At 37.7% G+C, this 20608-nt stretch overlaps 1 protein-coding gene across 3 annotated transcripts in view; it reads left to right on the forward strand.

The window, feature by feature from the left end:
* LOC121645045 (collagen alpha-1(XI) chain-like) overlaps window positions 1-20608 on the forward strand; it is an 83938-nt gene that overhangs the window by 49104 nt on the left and 14226 nt on the right. For all 3 annotated transcript variants that reach the window (XM_041993337.1, XM_041993338.1, XM_041993339.1), the window contains exons 33-50: window positions 306-350; window positions 599-652; window positions 926-970; window positions 1371-1424; window positions 1559-1612; window positions 2473-2526; window positions 3213-3320; window positions 3716-3805; window positions 6451-6504; window positions 9698-9805; window positions 9901-10008; window positions 10881-10934; window positions 11442-11495; window positions 15540-15647; window positions 18365-18418; window positions 19671-19724; window positions 19853-19906; window positions 20115-20168. In XM_041993337.1, coding sequence (XP_041849271.1) covers window positions 306-350; window positions 599-652; window positions 926-970; window positions 1371-1424; window positions 1559-1612; window positions 2473-2526; window positions 3213-3320; window positions 3716-3805; window positions 6451-6504; window positions 9698-9805; window positions 9901-10008; window positions 10881-10934; window positions 11442-11495; window positions 15540-15647; window positions 18365-18418; window positions 19671-19724; window positions 19853-19906; window positions 20115-20168 — 1206 coding nt within the window. The remainder of the gene's footprint in view (window positions 1-305; window positions 351-598; window positions 653-925; window positions 971-1370; window positions 1425-1558; window positions 1613-2472; window positions 2527-3212; window positions 3321-3715; window positions 3806-6450; window positions 6505-9697; window positions 9806-9900; window positions 10009-10880; window positions 10935-11441; window positions 11496-15539; window positions 15648-18364; window positions 18419-19670; window positions 19725-19852; window positions 19907-20114; window positions 20169-20608) is intronic.

Genomic DNA, 20608 nt, shown 5'->3' on the forward strand with positions numbered 1-20608 from the left:
CTGACCTCTGAATGCTTTAACTGGCAGATAGCTGAAGCTGTCAAGTGCCTGTGGGTAACCACTTACTCCGGCAATTTGATTATTTATTTTTGACCATAGACGTTCAGACGGTTCTATTTCATCCCAGACATGGATTTCCTCTGCAATTGCTTCTGTCTGATGCTGAATTATATTTGGAATTATAAAACTGGCTCAGCTTAAACTTAAACTTAAACTTAAACTAAAATACAAAGGGAATTAAAAAGTATATATATACAAGGTATGATTTTATTCTAAATCAAAGCTTTTGTCTTTCTTCTTTTCAGGGAATTGCTGGCAAATCAGGCCCTAGAGGGCAACGTGGGCCAACGGTAGGGAACTCATCTGTCTAATAACTGAGACCAGGCTTGGCACATAAAATATGTATGGTGGTTAAATGAAAATATAGTCCCGTGTGGGCTTGCATAATTTTTTTTTTTTTTTTTTTCATTTATTTGAAGAGGTTATGTACCAGGTCAAGATTTTTAAAGAGGCAGTGAAAGATACTGATTACTGGCCCATTTATACAACTACTTCTTCTGTCTTATTTTATGTACTGCTTCATATACACTTGATATAGGGTCCACGAGGGGGAAGAGGAGCTAGAGGACCAACAGGAAAACCAGGTGCTAAGGTGAGCTTTAAGGCTATTTGATTATTCTAAGTATTGGAAACATTGATATGAATGTGTCTTCATGTATATGATCACAGTAAATATGACTAAAATCGTTGCCTCAGCTGTAGCATTCACCAGCCAATCCCATTCCTTGCGATCACTTAGAAATATAAATATGCACGAGGCTTGTTTTGCAACCAGAGTATTAATGCTTCACATACATTTCACTCACGTTTCCCACGCTGACAGTTATAACAAAGTTCACAGCGTTTCTCTGTGCTTTCTCCACAGGGCACCTCAGGCAATGATGGACCTCCTGGCCCCCCAGGAGAGCGGGTTAGTATTGGATTTTGTTTGATCAGTGCCTTTTTTCTTTTTTTTTTTCTTTTTTTTTTTGTGTGTGACAGCAAAAGCACATCTGGAGTGTTACTTTTGAATCTAAACTCAAAGTGAATTTCAGCTTTTTCATCCATCAAATGCAGAGGTACTCCAGCTGCTGCTCCCAGTGGTTATTCATTTCTCAACAACAATCAAAATTTTTTTGTATAATTTTCTTTCAGATACTTTTTGGTGTTAAGAAAACCCTTCACATTTATACAGTCTAAAAAAAAAAAAGCTGTTTCTTAATCACAATAATAATACAGGTGAATTTGCTTACACATTTTCTATTAGATTATCATTAAATGTGACACATCGTTCCTCCTATCCTCTCTTCTTTTTATTCTTTTCATTTAAGGGCCCTCAAGGACCACAGGGACCAGTTGGTTTCCCCGGACCCAAAGGACCTAATGTAAGTAGCTACTGTCAAACTGTCTATGAGCTGGTATATTTCACAGCCATGTTGACTCTCCTCTTTTAAGCTTTTCAAATATTAATACACATAATGTTTTTATATCTATTACCTGTCTACCTGTTCAACCCCAGGGTCCCCCAGGGAAAGATGGTCTGCCCGGTCATCCAGGACAGAGGGGAGAGACGGTGAGTGGGCAGTTTTGAACATAAATACATTGTTTTGACTTTGGACCTCATGTCCTTTGGCCTCTCAGAAAGGTGCTGCAGCTGCATTTTAACTGTTAAAATTACATTTTACTTAGAGGGACTACATTTATTATTAGCTGCTTTGCGTATTAAATCGTGTTTGAATTCATGTAAGTCGCTTTGGATAAAAGTGCCTGCTAAATGACTATAGGATAGAATAGAATAGAATAGAATAGAATTGAATAGAAAATAAAGCCTTACTTGTAACAAAACTGAAAAAGGCTTGTTTAATAAAAGTTATGTTAGTCTTTGCTTGCTGCAGAACTAAGCAAGCTGTTTATTACAGCCAAAAATACAGGATGCAAGGGGATGACTAAAGTAGGAGGGAAATTGTGTTCATATGGCAAAACTGAAGCAAAGGAAATTGAAAATGACACACAGACAAGGCAATGTTAATATTTTATGTATAAAAGTAGTATTGTGCTGAAAACTCATGTAATGTTGCGAAATAGGACCACTTCCTGAAATAGAGTTAAACAGATGAATCAAGTATCAATTAATGAAAATATACAAGTCAGTTTTAACTACGTTTTTATTAAAACTTTAAAATATACAAATTTACAGTCTCCAGTCATTTTTTGGAGTGGGACTGCTCTTTGAATATCCCGAACTTTGTGACATTGTGCCACTTTACTGATACAGAGACACCATACAAACCAGCTAATAGTAGCACATGTAAGCAGTGTAGAGATACACTGTCATGTAATTTACTGATTATGTGGCTCATTTTTCTTCATGTTGTGTTGTACAGTATATAACACATATCTCCTAACAAACCATTTGGCTGTTTTTCTTTTCAGGGATTCCAAGGAAAGACTGGACCTCCAGGTCCTGGAGGAGTGGTCGGACCTCAGGTACACACACACAGCAAAATTTTGTATGTTTGTGATGCTCCACACTCTCAATTTGTGTCTATTGTTGGAGAACTTTGGAACACAAAACATAAATTATGTACCTTTTATAACAGCTAGTTTAGATTTTCTTTCTTTATCTTGTTTTTTTAAATTTCAACAAGATCATTGTGATAGTAATAATCAATCATAGAGTATTCTATTCAATGACAAGTGCCAGTTAATGTGGGTGATACCTCTCATATACATTAGAAATAATAATAATAATAATGGATTAGATTTATATAGCGCTTTTCAAGGCACCCAAAGCTCTTTACATTGTGTGAATCCATTATTCATCCACTCCTCACTCATACCTGGTGATGGTAAGCTACGTGTGTAGCCACAGCTGCCCTGGGGCAAGCTGACGGAAACGTGGCTGCCAGTCTGCGCCTACGGCCTCTCCGACCATCACCGATTCATCCACACATTCATACACCAGCGATGCCAACACTGGAGGCAAGGAGGGTTAAGTGTCTTGCCCAAGGACACAACGACAGATGACTGCGGGAGCGGGAATCGAACCGCCAACCTTCCGATCATTGGACGACCTGCTCTACCGCCTGAGCCACTGCCGCCCCATAGAATAGAATAGAAGTACATTGATCTTGATGTATCTTCATACCATACCTGATGTACCTTCTTACTAGGGACCAACTGGAGAGACAGGACCAAGTGGAGAGCGAGGACACCCAGGATCCCCCGGTCCACCTGGAGAGCAAGGTCTACCTGGAGCTGCTGGAAAAGAGGGTGGGAAGGTAAAGAACATTAGATTTTTCTTCATATTTATGAAACAAAACATCTTGTGTCTGTGTATCTGTGTCTGCTGTATTTCCTTCTGTGCACAATTTAAACTGTATTCTCTGCACTTAAAAAATCCATTGCGCTTAATGTATATTAACTTAAGTTTTCATTCTAATAAAAGTTCTTTGTAAAATGATTTTCTGTATTAATATTTAATGTTTATTTGTTAGATTGTAGTAATAAAAACATGCATTAATATCATACATGTAAGGGATCAGAAGATTAAAAGTATTTTAGCGTGTTAATGGCAAGAACATTTATATACAACTTAAATTAATTACTTATATAGTTTTTTTCTGGTTTAACAGATTCATGGAGATGATTAGATTTATTCTATCTTCCTCTATAGGGTGATCCAGGTCCTCAGGGTCCTTCTGGAAAAGTGGGACCTGCTGGCCTTAGGGGCTTCAATGGTGCAAGAGGTCTTCCAGGAGCCATGGTAAGCACTCACCACCCTCATGATAAAACACTTGTGCAAACATCTTTACTTTAACCACATCCTAAGTATGTACCCAGCAGAATTTGACTCCAAACCCCAATTACCAGGCTAACAACCCGCTGTTAAGTCAAATGTCAGGCTTGACAGTCTATCAGACTAAAAGGTGCATAACTGGCTCATGTAAAACTAATAGACGGCCAAGCCAAACACAATATTGACACATTTTCTCATTATTAATATTAGCAGTTTTAGAACTAGATTGTTGCAAAGCATCCCATTAAAATGTCATTGCAACTAGCTGCCTGCATTTTAGAAGTGTTCCATTCTTCATTTTAAGAGGCTTCAGTGTTGGATCCCTTTCTTTAAGGAGACTTGTTTTGCCTTCAAACAAAGAATGAGTCAGAGCCTCTTGATTCCAATTCAAACCCACAACGTTATGGCTACATCACATACACCCTATCCTGCTGAGAGGCCTGTGTTATATCACAGAAGGAGTGGGTGTGAGTTTAGAAAAAGTTCAAGGTGAGCATGTATGGCTATTAGAGGCTGACTGAGGATCAACTTGGGGGACTGTAGCTAAAGCTCATTTCAAGGTTGGCTATTAAGAGAGCACACGACAGCACTGCCCAGACTTATTACAACCATTGTGTTTGTCCCATGTGTGCAGAAAGATATCTTTCCTTTCTTAATGGAACTGCACTCACACAATATGTGAGAAAACACACTCACTCTCTTAAAGTGATCCAGCCCAAAAATGTACAAACAGTTAAAAAAATATATATCTTGTGAGTCTGAGCACCTGTTGTATAGATGAAAACTAGCATAAATTTCACTGTGTTTGAATAAAAATTACAAAATTACATAGTATTGTTCTTCTCATAGACCCACTTAGACACACACACACTCCTTATCGCATCTCCCAGTCTTGAGGACAGGCACACTGTCAATATATAAGCCAATAAATAACTTTTTCTGTGTCCAGCAAAGATGCTTCCAGTCTCTTAATGCACTGAAGAAAAACGTGGAAGCCAGAGAGGCGGAGAGCCTGCTTGGCAGCCTCCGCACCCCTTGGCTCCGTTGGAACCTGTAAATTAGTTATCATAATAAAAGTCTTTACCTCCTCTTGTGAGCTGTGTTTTCCATATACAGTCTGTGCTGTGATTCAGCCCAGCCAGTGCATTTCAAGGACCAGGGATCTGAAGAGTTGACAAGGGGTCTGAGATAGATGGACTAAACCCTATACTAGTGACTCACAGCGGCCCTCAGAACCTTGTCATTTTTTCTCTTTTTTCATTTCCTTTGAGGCTTGTTTAATGACTCCCTTTGCATTAATATTATAAAAATGCCTACAGATTAGACTAAATCATCATTTATTAAAGTAACAGACATCTTCTCTCAGATGGAGCGATAAGCAGCAGACTAATTAAATGTGTTGTAAAACATGCATTTTTATTAACAGGTATTTTTACTTTTGCTATTATATCAATATTTTTAAAATAGTCATTTGAGATTAACACTTAACCAATATTTCATGGTTCATTTGGACACACACCAATCTCACTTCAAGTCAAATGATTCAGACAGTCAAATTTAATTTCATCTTAACCATTTTCACTGACACTTTAGCTGTTTTTACACATCTGGTGGAGTCCTGAAAGGCTCCAGAGATGTTCCATGTGAGAATGCAACATTATTATTATTATTATTATTATTATTATTATTATTACTACTACTCAGAAGCATTTACTGCTACTAGCTTAATTGAGTACTTGTGCACACTTGTGAGAGTTGGTGCTTTATTTTCTTTTCCATTGACATGTTTTCCACCCATATGGAATTGATAACAACACAACAATGGCCATCAAGGAGTCTCACTTGCTATTTTTGACATGTTTTGAAGTTATCAGAGGGAATCCTCAGTCTACTTTCTGCATCACATTTAGCCTCCTCTGAATTTTAGACACTTTCCCATATTAGTGCCTCCTCACATTTCCAGCTGTGAGTTTACCTCTCCAGCATGAAATCTCCTGCTGTGATGTGCATCTGTGAACAGCAACACTGGAAACAGACTGGACCAAACTGTCAGCAAGTTCTCCAGAACATCTCTGGCGCACATGTGTGAAAGCAGCTTTATAGTTGGTATTTATTAAAGAAAGCTTTGTTTTTTATGAACCAGTGGTGTAGTGTCTGCCAGGAAAAAAAAAAGTACTTCTGTAGTAATTGTTATTATCCAGAAAGTTTTTAGAATAGTTTTTTATCATGACTGCTTAATAAAAAAGAAATCATAAAAATAAAAAATAATTTAATAAATATATATAAATCAATAAATTAATTAATTTATAAATAAACAACTATATAAACAAATAAATTAATTAATAAATAAACCTAATAAATTGTATTTTGCATCATGGAACCACAAAGAATATTAATGCTTATTACTCTATGCTTTTCTGGATCCAAATCCTCCACACTTATGTCACTGTAAGTAAACAACCACACACATATGTCTACACACAAACACATACAGGCCCACACATGTACACTCACAGGTTTTTATAAGGCCATTTGACAGCTGTTCTTTGACTAGCATTGAGTGGTGGCCCACAGCAGGCAATATCTAACAATCTCCTGTCCTCTGCTTTCAGGGTCCAGCTGGCTTAAAGGGAGGAGAAGGGCCTCAGGGTCCGCCTGGCCCCATCGTAAGTAGCCTGTTACTATGGTAACCTCATCTCTATTGCCACAGAGATTGCAACAAAAGTTACTTATGTGTTCAGAGAGTGGAGCTGCACATGCTGTGCACAGCTCCGCTCTTTGGCCATTCAGCACATGCAACATAAACTGCAGTGTAGGAAATGGCTGAACAAAGTGTGGTGGTATGATTAAAATCACGTCCTCCATTCACTGAAAGTGTGTGATACGAGTGGACATTAATTTTCAGCTATTTTTACAGATTAGTACTAACATTTCATTTTGATATTCAAGCAAATCCTTTTTTTTGTCTCCCTTTAATATTGCACAGAGTGAGATAAAAAATGTTGTTTCAGAAAAACATTTTCAGCTCTTCAAATTGACAGCCTTGCTATGTCTAAGCTACATTTTGCCAAAAGACAATATTCTGCTTGATTTATAGTGTTTTTGTCCAACAACGTTGCCGTGAAGCATGGCCTAATCATTGCCTAATTGTCTAATCGAAAAACAACTAGTTTCAGCCCTCTTGCTTGATTGGCCATGGATGGTTTCCTCTCACACTCAACAGTTTCTATAGCAACTGTCGTGGCACAGATGGAGGTAGTTTGTGTCTCATTTGTCGCCTTTTTTTTTTTTTTTTTTTTTTTTGTCTGACCATTACTTTTAGAGAAACTTATATCTTCATGTTAATTTTATTGAATACACTAGGAATTCATTTTCTCTTCCAGTCAGGGTTCCTGCATCTAAATTGTCAAAGTTGTTTATGAATCAAGGTCAAAGGATATCCTCTTGCATATTAAAGTTGCAATATACTGTATAATGCAAAGTGTCAGATCAGATCTGCTCCTATCATCCTGTAGTTCATGACCCCCTAAAATAGCATGAGTGGCATGGTAATCCACAAATAAGAGGGACACTTTTTTGACTCTAGCCCCTTTCGTTAGAGATTTATGCAATGAAAACCCCAGGAGCCCTGGTTGAGATTCTGTTGACTGGCAGGCAGCTTTGAACTGTCTGACATTTTGTTCAAGCGTTAAACGCAGGCTCCCGATAATTGCCCCTTGCTCACCAGTGACAGAGCAACACCAGATTAGATGACAGCGGATATGCAGAGCAGGGATGAAAAGATGATGAAAGTGGAAAGAGGGATGCTGTCTGAATGAGCAAAGCCATTTCCAATGTGAAATGAGATAGTTTCCTTAAATTGGTTTGAAAGTGAGCCATTGGCTGAATCCAGGTGATAAACTGTTTTGGTTGCATTTGGAAAAAAAAAAAGAAGAAGAAGTGAGTGTGCTGTGCCCACGCACACAAGAGATCTGATATTTTCCTCCATCGATTTCCTGCCAGAGATTGAGCTGCTGTTGTGCTGTTTGAAAGTCTGAGTGCTGTGTGTTGCTTTTTTGTTGTCTTTGCGGAGGGCTGCATGTGTCTGTAAAAGACGAACCAAGACGGAAAAGCACAAAAAAAACAGAAGCTATGAGTTGCATGTCTACACGTTTTTGTCTTGCAGTTTTGTTTCAAGCCAAAGAATCAAACAAATGGGAGAAAACTTGTAGTAAAATGGAAAGAAAGAAGTATCCCACAATAAATGTGAAGTTAGTTGAGTCAAAACAACTTGTGTGTTTGCCGTGGTGGGCAGGCTGGCAGGATGTGAATGACAGTTTGGAGCTCTGTGTGTGTGTCACCAGCAATGTCGGTCATGAAATGGGCCAGGCATACGAGTGCCAGGTGGCAGCTCACATCAACAGCTGAATCTGTGTTTGTGTGTGAATCAGGTCAAAACTTTGGCCTGAAAACATGCACATTTTATTTAGTTTGTAAGCAGCCTAAGACCTTTCTTGGATATGAGGATGCCACAATGACCTTCTGATAAATATGTTTGTGCCTTAGATTTCTTACATAGTGAATGTCATCATCCTGGGAACACTGAGGAGAACACTGGCCAGTCCTTACGTCAAAGTCAATTCATTCATATCACTTAGATCATGGTTAGCTCACAAGGGCAGCTCCAAATCCTAGGGAAGCTCTGACACTGTCAGCTGGAACAGTATACAGGTAGATAATAAAAATGTTGGACATTGCTTGATTTAGTTTGTTTTATCATTTTGCCACCATTTTCACAACAGAAGATTTGAAATGAAAGAAAATGCTGTTTAAGGACAGAATTAAATTAAATTATATGTGTTTAGAAGGAGAGATTAGCTCCACAAAATGTATTAAATGTTCAATACTTTATAGCTCAGATTATTGAATAAGCCATTCCAACATATTCTGTATCTCCACAAAACATCTCAGTTGCTTAAGATCCTAAGTCAATGCAGTACTTTTGTTCTCATGTCACTTTAGTGTTTGATCTTACACACTTCCTGACCAATGAATGCAGTTTCACAGCAGCTCTACGTTTAATGTGTTTTACAAAGTCTAATTTGGCCTTTCTAATTTTGAGATTTATAAACAATTTTGCAGCTTATGAATGACTATCTGCAGTTAAGTCTTCTGTTTATGGTAGACTTAGATAATGATACATATCCCTGCTGCAAAGTGTTCTTTACTTGGCTGGAAGATGTGAAGTAGCTGTATGTCTCCCCCTAGGAATCCTGCCTTCCAACATTATTGTCTTCTTCAGATATCCATCCCTCTTTATGCAGCAGCTTGCAGTTCAATGTTCTTGAAAACAAGAATGATTTCTTGAAAACAGCTAAAATATAAAGAAAACATACATCGAGTGCTGAGAAATGTCTGAATGTATAAACTGCTGTTACATCTTGTGCTTCATCAATATCGTCATCAGTTATCACATAAAAGTTAAACAAACAAAAGCTTTAGTTTCTTTATTATCTTATTTTGGCTTGTTGCAAATCAGTTGCAATCAGTTGTGGGCTATTCTTAACTTCAGTGAATGATGTAATTTTGGCGGAAATCACTCCAGCTATGTAGGTAGAAAACATTCATTTCCCATCCTTAAATGAAACCTTTTTTCTTTTCATTGTTTTTGGAACATTTCAAATTATTGTTGCCATATTCTTTGAAAATTGTATTACTTGAATAATTTCCCAATAATGCAGCCTTTCTAACAGAGTTGGACTTTAATGCTACGAGTTAAACCAAGCACACTTGGATTTCATATAATTTCTGCTCAAAAAGCTGATTTTTCTTGTCAGCTTTCATTTAATGCAGTGATTGCTGATGGTTGTTTGGTTACAGGGTTCTCCTGGTGAGAGAGGTCCTGCCGGTCCTGGAGGTCCCATTGGTCAAACAGGACGCAATGGCCCACAAGGACCACCTGGCCCTGCTGGAGAAAAAGGAGCTCCTGTGAGCTGTTTAATTAACTTTTGCTCCATGAAAATTTTTTTAAAGTTGAAGTTGTTGCTGTTTCTTCAAGTGATTACAATCAATGTTGTCCACAGGGAGAGAAAGGTCCCATGGGTCCTGCTGGCCGAGATGGTATTCAAGGTCCCGTAGGTCTTCCTGGACCAGCTGGTCCTCAGGGCCCCCCTGGAGAGGATGGTGACAAGGTAGATTAAAAGTGTATTTATAATACAAGGAATCTTTAACATAAGTATACTTCTTAGAGAACGTGATACAGTTTTAAACAAAGGCATTTAGAGCACTTGGTCTAAGATCTGCAACTTTTATCCTCTACTTCATAAGATCAGAGCAAGTACTTAGATTTTTCTTTTTAAAGAAAAAAATATAACATCAAAGAATTTCAAAAAGCATCTCCACAGCTGTCAACATTTTTCAGATGTTCTAAGAATTATAAATTATTTCTTATGAAGGGTTTCACTACTAACACCATGGCTGTTTTCAGATTCAGGCTGTTGCTTTGTTTTCACTATAACAGATACGCTTATACAAAACATAAGCAAATGTGTCCATTCACTAAATTTAACTCAGGGTTGTTAAGGCAGAAATTCCCTGATAGAAGGTTGCATTAGGGAAATAAAATGAAAAGCATAATGATATTTTCAAATGCAAGTAACCAAACAAATGCATGTGCGCACATTATTTACGCAAGCCAACAATTTAACAACATCCACTGATCTGCATATTTACATTTTTAATCATCGCACATCTCCAATCCAAATCATGTCTTCTATGACCCCTTTTTGTCAATCGCAGTGCCATTGGGGTGAGACAGGGAGCCAATCAATTAATTGCAAACACTTGCCCAAGGTCTTTCTGGGCCAATCAAATTAGAATCTCTTGAGAAATATTTACAGTCCAATCATGGTAAAGGTGACACTTTAAGATAGCAGGTTTTGACTAAACATGTGAGGCAAGAGCTTTTTAAGATGGAAAGATGTAAGAGCTGGTGTGTGTGTGTGTGTGTGTGTGTGTGTGTGTGTGTGTGTGTGTGTGTGTGTGTGTGTGTGTTGCTACACAGGGAGAAGTTGGCGGACCTGGACAAAAAGGAAGCAAAGGAGACAAGGGTGAACTTGTGAGTTTTTTTTTTTTTTTTCCACTGTCTTTCGTTTGAATTTTGTAATATTGCACACAGTTTGCTTTTAAGTAATTAGTTTTAAATTATGATTCAAATAAATTGAGTCGAGCACTAAATAATCTTAGCTGCTGATTTCTCCCGTAAGCTAAATATATATGAATAAATATGTACAAAAAGCACTTGGCAACATCAAACCTACCTTTGTCTTACCTTAAACACACTGTATCTTAAATAAAATATTACCTTGATTGGTACTATCTGTCTAACAGAAACACCAATGATCACTACTGCTAACCTTTTCATATGAATTTTGGTTTAGTAATTACAGCTTTTGATTTGAATAAATCAAGTTGAATTAGAGTTTCTTGACAGCAGAGTTAGCATTCCTTTTCAGGTAGCCTGAAACTGTTTTTACTAAGTCCTATGATTTAACACTGACAGCTGCTATATGTCATGTATTTACTAACAGTCAAACTGCATGATATTTTTCCCCCTATGTTTAAGGGTCCGCCAGGCCCAAGTGGTCTCCAAGGTGTGATTGGACCTCCTGGCCCAGCTGTAAGTATTATTTTTTTCTGAGCCGATAATATTAGAGTATCCTGATGAAACATTACCCTGTACTCATAGTAGACGTTAGCTTTTCACTAGCAAGGCTGCAAAGATCTTATATTCAGGAAACTGACTTGAAATTAAAAGAGTGCTGCAAATACCCACTTGGCATCCTCACACATCAGTATTCACTCCAAATGTTTTTTTTTTCTTTTCAAAAAGGCTCACATCTTTCATCTGGCAGATCCTAAATTTTTTAAAATTCTTTTTTTTTTTTTTTTCCAAAACAGATTTTGTGCTATAAATATATCAGTGCTGTTGAAGATTCAGCCACTGGTTATCATAGTGCCTGCAGGGTAAGAACAGTTCATTGTGCAGTCAGGTTTGAAATGTTTACTCCAGTCAAAGCTTCATGAAGATAGTGAAGGCGGCTGTTCAACTTGGGAGCAAAAGGCTGTAAGAATTTTAACTAGTTCTCTCATGACTCACAAGTCTATGATGATGGGGCATAATGACGTATTGCCTTGCAGGAGCAGGACTACAGTTAAACCAAGGTATCAAAAAGAAAAGTGTGCACATAAATGAGACAATACCTGAAGATAACTGAAAATCTAACATTACCAAATAAAATGATAACTTTATCAACATAAAGAAACAAAAAAGTATGCTTTTATTGCACTATTACAAAATGATGAAGTAACTTCTTGTGCTATTGAAACTCCATGCTGGCAACTTTAAATCATCCTTCAACTTTTCAGTTTTGAAAAGAGATGATAATGTTAACAAATTTGAAATGATCACATGATAAAAGTAGTGTTCAGAAATATCTGTGGGAGGCAGTGTTTTTTTAATAATGTAATAATGGAGAAATATCTTCTAAATGATTTCAGAACTATATTTATATTATCCTGTATCAAAACTGTATAGAAAATGATCCCTTATTATGCTTTAATTACTAAAAACAATTGCCATTAAATTCAAATTCAAACCAAAACTGAATATTTCCAATAAAAGAAAAAAAAAAACAATATGTTGAGCCTCAGAAAATGAAATTCATTACCAAGGTGTACTATTTCAGTTTATGTCAACAAATTGCTTGGAGTTGAGCTTTAGCTTTCATCATGGGTCAATAACCCTGAAAGGTTTTACATCATGTTTCCATCCATCCATCCATCCATCCATCCATCCATCCATCCATCCATCCATCCATCCATCCATCCATCCATCCATACATCCATACATCCATACATACATACATCCATACATACATCCATCCATACATACATACATACATATATACATTTTCTATACAGCTCAGTGCAATTCAGGGCTTGCAGGTGATGCATATCCCAGCACTTATCAGGTGAGAGGTAGGGTACACCCTGGACAGGTCACCAGTCTATCGAAGGAAGGTAATGATGTTTATTCTTTAGAATCAAAGATAAAACCTGGAAGGGCTATGGGAGCTGGCATGCTATGCCTATCAGTGTTTAGATGGATGGGCAAAACTTGGCTCCTGATTGTTCCTGGTTGGAGACCCCTGTTAAGAAAGACCAGCATCATTTAAATAAAGTGTTTCAGATCCCACATCAGCGGATATTAAGTCAGATCCCTGCCAGGTTGGGGAGGCATTATGCAAACAGTATTACTTTTTACTGTCTTTCTCAACAGTCCAATAATCTTTGGGTGCAGTCCCTGTTAATGTAAAAATCACCATTCTGCCATGATTGTAATGTCCGCACAGATTTTTAAATACTGCTTTTATTTGAAGTATCATAATTGTATTGAATTATCCCAGAACAAACAAAACAAAAACATGTCAACAGCCTTGCTAAACATGTTTCTTATCATCAGTTGCACTGCTAATACAAACTTGGATTTGAACATGTGACTCACAGCTTAAGAAAAAGTCTTATAAACCAAAACATCAAGCCTGCCAACCGCCAATCATTTCCATAAATTAGCTGATCTGGCACAGCACTAGCTAAAAATGCTGCAGAACATCCTCCACTCGTCCATCTCATTAACACAACAGGGAAAGTCCTGTTTCTACAATAGCTGATAGCCTGAGGGTAAGTAACAGCTCATTACTGTAAGTTATTAAGCCTTAACAAACATTCTTGCAAAAATTTCAGCATCCACAGGTCTCTGTGGGGGCTAGAATAGACCCAGTGAGATGTATTGCCATGAGCAGGTAGTGCATCCAAGCTGAATAACAAATTATCTAACAGTTGTTTGTCCTGGTGAGTCAGTCTGCTTATGTGCATTCATGTCTTCAAGACTGACTCAGATTTTCTGCTCAACTTAATTAATTCAGATCCCTATAAACAGACATACCCTTGTTTACTATGATCCACGTCTCCAGGATAAATGTTAGTTTTTGAAGAGACAATATATAATTTAATTTCCTTTTCAGCCAGATTTGCAGCAGCTCAACCAGCAGCGCTGTTATCTTTAAAATGTATACCAGGTCACTTTTAAAGGTACAACCCACAGCAGAGTTGATCCTTAACAAGGTGTGGCAAAACATCCTTGATGCAAGGATGTTTTCCCAGAATTTTCCTCTAATGTGAATGCTCTTAGCAAGTTCTAGTGCAAGAAACTGCAAACATACTTATGAGAAAAGAGCCTTAACGAAACATCTTTTAATTAAAATTTCAGCCTGAGTTGAATATTTAGCAAGTGTCTTGAGATACAGTTTTCAGAAAATTGTTTGTTAATTCTACCGAAAGGGCTTCTCTGTACGTGCATAAAAGTTAGAGTCTTTTTGTGACTTGCACTGCAAATACAGCCCCACACATTTATAGCATCTAATTCTAAAGATGCTAGATGAACAATGATAGACAAAGAGCCCTTTGTAGCAGCTAGAATTGCTTTGCACCATATCCTGCAGACAGGATGTGGACAGTAATAGTAGCTTTTTTTATGCTGTACATTTTTAGATTTACCCTACAGGAAAGGTCATCATCATGATTTATGATGATTGAATGAAATAATTCATTTCATTTCATGATGCCTTAAACATATCATATTCAACTAATCTGAACAATATCAGCAATAATGAGGTAAAATACACGATTACAGCTTATGTAATAACTTTCATACTTTATAAAGTTGCATCAACAAAAATAAGGTTATATTCAGTTAAGGTTGTATTAAATAATGAATTCAGATAACCCTAAGCAGGATTTGGGTTAGTCAAATTTGTTAAAATGTAGCTAAAATTAAGTCCACAGTCTGTGGATTTTTCTTATATCAAAGCTCTGTTCTTGTTACCTGTAATTGCCTATTATTTCCCTCTGAACTGTTCTGCATTCAGTACCAGCGCTTGAGGCTGCCTACATGTCCCAGGGCTCAGCGAGAGCTCCTCAAGCACTTTCAAGTGCTGACGCGTGTTTGAACTGAATACTCCCAGTCTGTCAGCACTTCACTCTTTCCCCACAGTCTCTTTTCTATCCTCCATAGCTCCATGCACCTCTGACTTCACAGAAGTCAGCATCTTTCACATACAGTTTGTCATTACCCTGTGGCTATACACTTCTGTATCTTGCCATCCCTGATGAGAGTTTCTAGTAGGATGCTGTTTCCTCTAGGTAGCCCAGCAGGAGGGCGTGTCGGTGGTTACAGATGTTACTTCTTTTGTCCATTTTTTTGTTAAAAGTTTTAAGTGTCATCACATTTTCTCCAAGAGATAAAATAGACTTTGTCACGAAGGTTGGTTTTGTGCAAATTCCTCCTCATAAGTTACCCCTGAAATGGACCTCTGACCTGCCAAGCATAAGCGCTTGGAAAATCTCAGACCCCTCACAACCCTGAGCATTAATAAATTGATCAAAATTGCCATAAAATGACTTTCAGATAAAGGCCCCTAAGTCCCTGTTTGAAAGAGCCCATCGACCCAACCTCTGCCACGTGAGCTTAAGTAAACTCTATAACCTTGAGAAGGATTAAGAATAAAGAAGAGGAGCAGAGAAAAGTACATACAAGTGTTTGTGGAGGTGCATTTGCTGAAGCTTCCACTAATGAGATTTTGTGATCCCTGACCCCCCACAGGGTACTGATGGTGAGCCAGGGCCAAGAGGACAACAGGGTATGTTTGGCCAGAAAGGAGATGAAGGACCCCGAGGATTCCCTGGGCTTCCAGGACCCATTGGACTACAGGCAAGTCTTGATCAAAACTGCAACTTCAATATACACATGTTGATTCCCTGTCTCACTTTCTGTAAACACATGACAACCAGGTCACGTTGAGCGTTGCCTCATAGGCATGCACATTACTTCCCCCTCTGTCAAAACCAAAACGGAATGATTTCCTCCCCACCCCTTTCAACCAATAGCATTTCATCTCCCCTTGCATCATTTGCATTACATCACAACAGAACGTAATTTATTAATGCAGCCTTGACTCCTAATAGCACTTTGCTGAGCTCCTGGGCAAATAATGTTTTTCCTTCTCAAGGACTTTTCCTCATATAGACAGTGCTAATAATCCATCACCGTTGCTAACATTTTGTATTTGGCGTTTTGCATTTGGCGTTTTGCCGTGACGTTAATGGTGAGGAGGGGTGGCGGTTTTCACCATCAGGCTTTTCACTCAGACTACATCATTTTCATGCAGTAAACCAGTAGCCTGCAGTGCCCTCAGGCTCACATGAGGGACCAGTTTGTATTTGATCACATATTTTAGTCAATATACAGTGCAAATGCATTTATCTTTTTTCAAATATTCTCATTTAACACATTAGAAATGGACCTGAACAATCAGGGTTTTGTTCAAAATCTGAGACACACATTGTTTGAAATTCTACTGGTAATCTTACAAACATCCACTACACAGTAACTCTCTGTTAGCAGAAACACAGGTTTTTCATATTATATAGAGACTGATATCTGAGGGCTTTTATCCATAACTGATAGAACATTTTGTTTTCCATTCCAGCACAAATTGATCTATATTTATCTTATTTTTAATGGCAGCAGCTCATTGATTTTACTTGGAATCATCAATAAAGCAATAACACATTTGTACTTTTGTAAATGAAAGCATAACTCAATGACTAAAATATCTTCCTCAGTTTAGTCCACTCATAGGTTTTGCAGATTTAAACTCACTGAACAAGTTTAAGTTATTAAGCTCTTTATGAATATTTTATCTAATGCTATTAGGTTAGCAGTTTTACATGGTGCTTCATTATATTGTAACATGTTGCAGTTATATGATCACAGATACATGTGTTAGCAAAGGTTACTTGGCTCTCTTTACCAAAACTTTGCTGTTAAAATATTGATGTGCATTTCTTTGATTAACAGTCAGTTTATCTTGTTGCTGCATTACTTTACCTCATATATGCAACTCTTCTTTTTTCTAAATTGCAACATGTAAAAGGAGTGAAAGGGGACAATGCACAGGCTGATGAGCTGAAGTTCAGAAAACCTCCCTCGGTGGCACTGAATAAAGAAACGGCACTCTTCAGAATACCTCAAAGTCAATTATCCAAGGACTCACTGAGGATGAAATTAGAGCAAAGCCCTGCTGGTCAATAGGGCTAGATAACGTTGTTATTAAGTGCAATTGGCTTTTAATTGGGCATAATGCACTCCATCTCCACTCTTTTAATTATGTTTGGCTAAGCTGCCCTTCAATACATGGCAGCAGCTGCTGCAAGCTCAGCTCTTCAATGCAATTATCTGTAGCATTAATGATTTTTGACCAGGGGGGATGAATGGCTTCGGTCTGAAAGCCTTTCATCAGTTTAGGCTGTTTGCTGTGGAATATTGGAGTCCTCGCTGAGAGGAAGAATTCTTCAGATTGAGAGGTTAAGACGGGGACATAGAAGAGAGTAAATATCAGATTTGCTCACATCAGAGTGTGCTCATAATTCAAGACTAGTGTGGAAAATAGAAGGAAAGCCAAGTCATAATGTCGATTGATTTCTTCTAATGCGTGCTTGGCAAAGTTTGCCTATGTGTATATCGTGTTGGCTCATTTAACACGTAATATGACGCCTTTTCTCTAATTTCTTATCCTTCCCTTCATGTATTATGCAAACAAGCCTAACAAGTTAAATATGGATCGAGTACGTCACTTGCAAACATTAGACGAGCATTGAGCTGATGGTTCATTCATTCTCCCACTCTTACTACCCTCATGCATTATTACTGTGACAAAAGCCCAGTTAGAACCTGTTATAAATTAGCTTTCCTTGTCACTGCAGAGGTACAGTAAATCAACAAAATAGACTGAAACTACCCATATGTTATTGCGGTGATTGATATCCATGTCATTTTTATTTTACAATAACTTATCATTGCTGCTGGTTTCCACACACCTATTGATGATGCATGCTCCATCACTGGAGTTAAGCTAACACAACACATAATATCTGTAATTATGCAGATAGACAATACGCTACGATAATAAGTGACAGCTTCTTCATTTTCATTACAGATACACCTTCCCAAAGTGTATTCAACCTGTTTTAGTTAAGCATGACTGAATCCCAAAACTGGATGATACATGCCACCTGCACACTTGCCTTTGTTTCCACTCTGGTGTGGACATAGATGGATGGAGTTTCCACCCTGCAATTTACACAGGCTGATTATACCCAAGCTTCCCATAACCTTTAATTACAATAGGTGTCTCTTTTGACTAATTGTGTGTTTACACTCAGGGGTTTTGCTTGTATTAATGTACTCTCCATCACTTTGCATCCTGAAGCTGCTATTTAAAGCATGTCATCTGAAAATATCTGGTAATGAGCAGCAGAAATGTATGTATGCTCCTGTCTGTGAATTTCCTGATGTAGAGTTTTGTCTCGGGTGCTGCCTCATGAACTTTGTTTCTATGTTTTGAAGAATATTTCCCATCTTCACAGGGTTTGCCCGGCCCTCCTGGTGAGAAGGGAGAGAATGGAGATGTCGGAGCAATGGTGAGTGCAAGTCCTTCTGCAAACTTCCTCTGTTAGGAGGATTTACATCGTCTCCATGCCCATCTCAGTGGAATGGCATGTTGTGCTGATTGTTTTAAAGTTATTGTAGCGTTTGGCAACTCCACCACCGACACTGCAGATGTTTTTATTTGTGCAAGACATATTGATATAATCACTTAAACTTGTTAAAAAGTTGCAAGCTCTGTTTGTCCACAGTATGTTTATCTTTTTATTTATTTATTTATTTTTTTTACCATAGAGTGAGTCAACTAGTGAGGTCAAAAAAATTGTCTTGTCTCTAGCTCTTGTGTGGGGATTTCATTTGATGGAAGTTCACTCTCGCACCCAAGCACAGCAAACAGACTTTTTTTTTTTTTTAACCCACCTACATGCCCAATTCCATAACATTTGGTATTCTGTGTGAGATATAAATATATATGTTCTAATGTGACTAAAATATAGGTTTATAAGATTCAATGCAAATCATTTCATTTTCTTTGTATTTAAACTTTGTAGAGTCTCAACTTCATTTTGGAATTGGAGTGTAATTTTGCCTCTGTACTCATAAACAGGTGGCTATATTTTGCTCTGGACCTTATAACTGCATGGACTTAATAATACCTGAGAGTTCAAACTTGGCTCTAGCTTTAAATTATATCTTTCTTTAAAATGTGTTTTTTTTTTCTGTATTTTCTGAAGTGAGGCTGTGTGAAGCAATTTAGAGAAGTTATATATACAGTCAGTGCTCTAAGTTTAGAGAGGCATAAAGGAATTCACTCATGGGAGCTAAGCTACCACCTACTCAAAACAGTGATAAGAAAATAACTCATTTTTCATCATCTGGAACATATTAAACTGTAGAATGTCATTGTGGTTGCAACAGTCACTTTATATTGCTGATTTTTACATCACGTCACTTTTCCATCGGCCTTATTTGCTTTGTCATGGAATTTTCTGTCATGGAATTTGCAACACATACTGCATTATGCACATTATTTTGTTCTAAGTAGATGTTAGCTAGTTGATTAACCAATCTGAGAGCACTCTAATCAACTCAGGAATAGCCCTTTGATTTTTACCTAAGACAGCTTTTCTCTCACTAAAGGTACCTTAAAGTAGTCAGTGTCATATCCCAATAAAAAACCTGCCCTCCTGTGATTACTTTGCATTTATTTATGACTGTGTTAGGCAGAGAACAAATGTAGTAATAAATCATGTGAGATTAAGCTATTGAGAATGCTTTTTCCGATAGGGTCCACCTGGTCCTCCTGGTCCCAGAGGTCCTCAGGGACCCAGTGGAGCTGATGTAAGTTTATATTTACTTCAACTCTTTGCTGTTAGAATTTAGCAGCACTCACTATTTCAAAATTAATGTTGTTAAAATGCATTTCTGTTATATTCTCTTTAACAAGTGTTGCTGCGATTTATCTGCAGGGTGCACCAGGTCCTCCTGGTGGTATTGGTTCTATGGGAGCTGTTGGTGAGAAGGTAATAACTAATAACCTGGAGGCTGTTGATGTACTAATGACGTAATTTTCAGCTTCTGCAGTAGAAACAAATTTTCTTCATTGATTTTTATTTCTTTAGCCAGAAACTAAGTTGGATATGTAGAAAGTTTCCTTTCTATATTTAGGTGCACTGCAGTACAAAAGGAAAATGCTTTTTACTTTACCTTTTATGTTTTACTTCTTTACAGGGAGAAACCGGTGAGGCTGGCAACCCAGGACCACCTGGAGAGCCTGGAATTGGAGTAAGTTCAATATTTTGATAAAATTGTCTTTTGTGTTCTTCCAGACAGCATTTTTTATTTTACAAACTTAAGAACTTAACACTATATATGTACTTTGAAAAGTACATAGAAATCAATGACAAAGCCGCTCTCTTCAACCTCATGCACGTGCAGTTCCTCTGCTGCGTATACATATTTTTCAGTGCAACCCATAACATATGCATATCATGTATACAACTAAGCTAGGTACACACATAAAGATTATATGGGCTGTTTTTGTCCCAATTTTGTCCCTCTTACATCTTATAAGATTTTCCTATAAAATTAGCATTTGGTCTATGGTGTGTTTTGAGCAAATTCGTCCAGACAGTCGGCTCCGAAAGGGATCATGGCCAACAATTGGAAGTATTGAGCATGTTCGATATTTACGACCAAAAGTCTTCACGTTTGTGAGGAAAGCA

The sequence above is a fragment of the Melanotaenia boesemani genome, chromosome 8 (genome assembly GCF_017639745.1).
Source record: "Melanotaenia boesemani isolate fMelBoe1 chromosome 8, fMelBoe1.pri, whole genome shotgun sequence".
NCBI lineage: Eukaryota > Metazoa > Chordata > Actinopteri > Atheriniformes > Melanotaeniidae > Melanotaenia > Melanotaenia boesemani.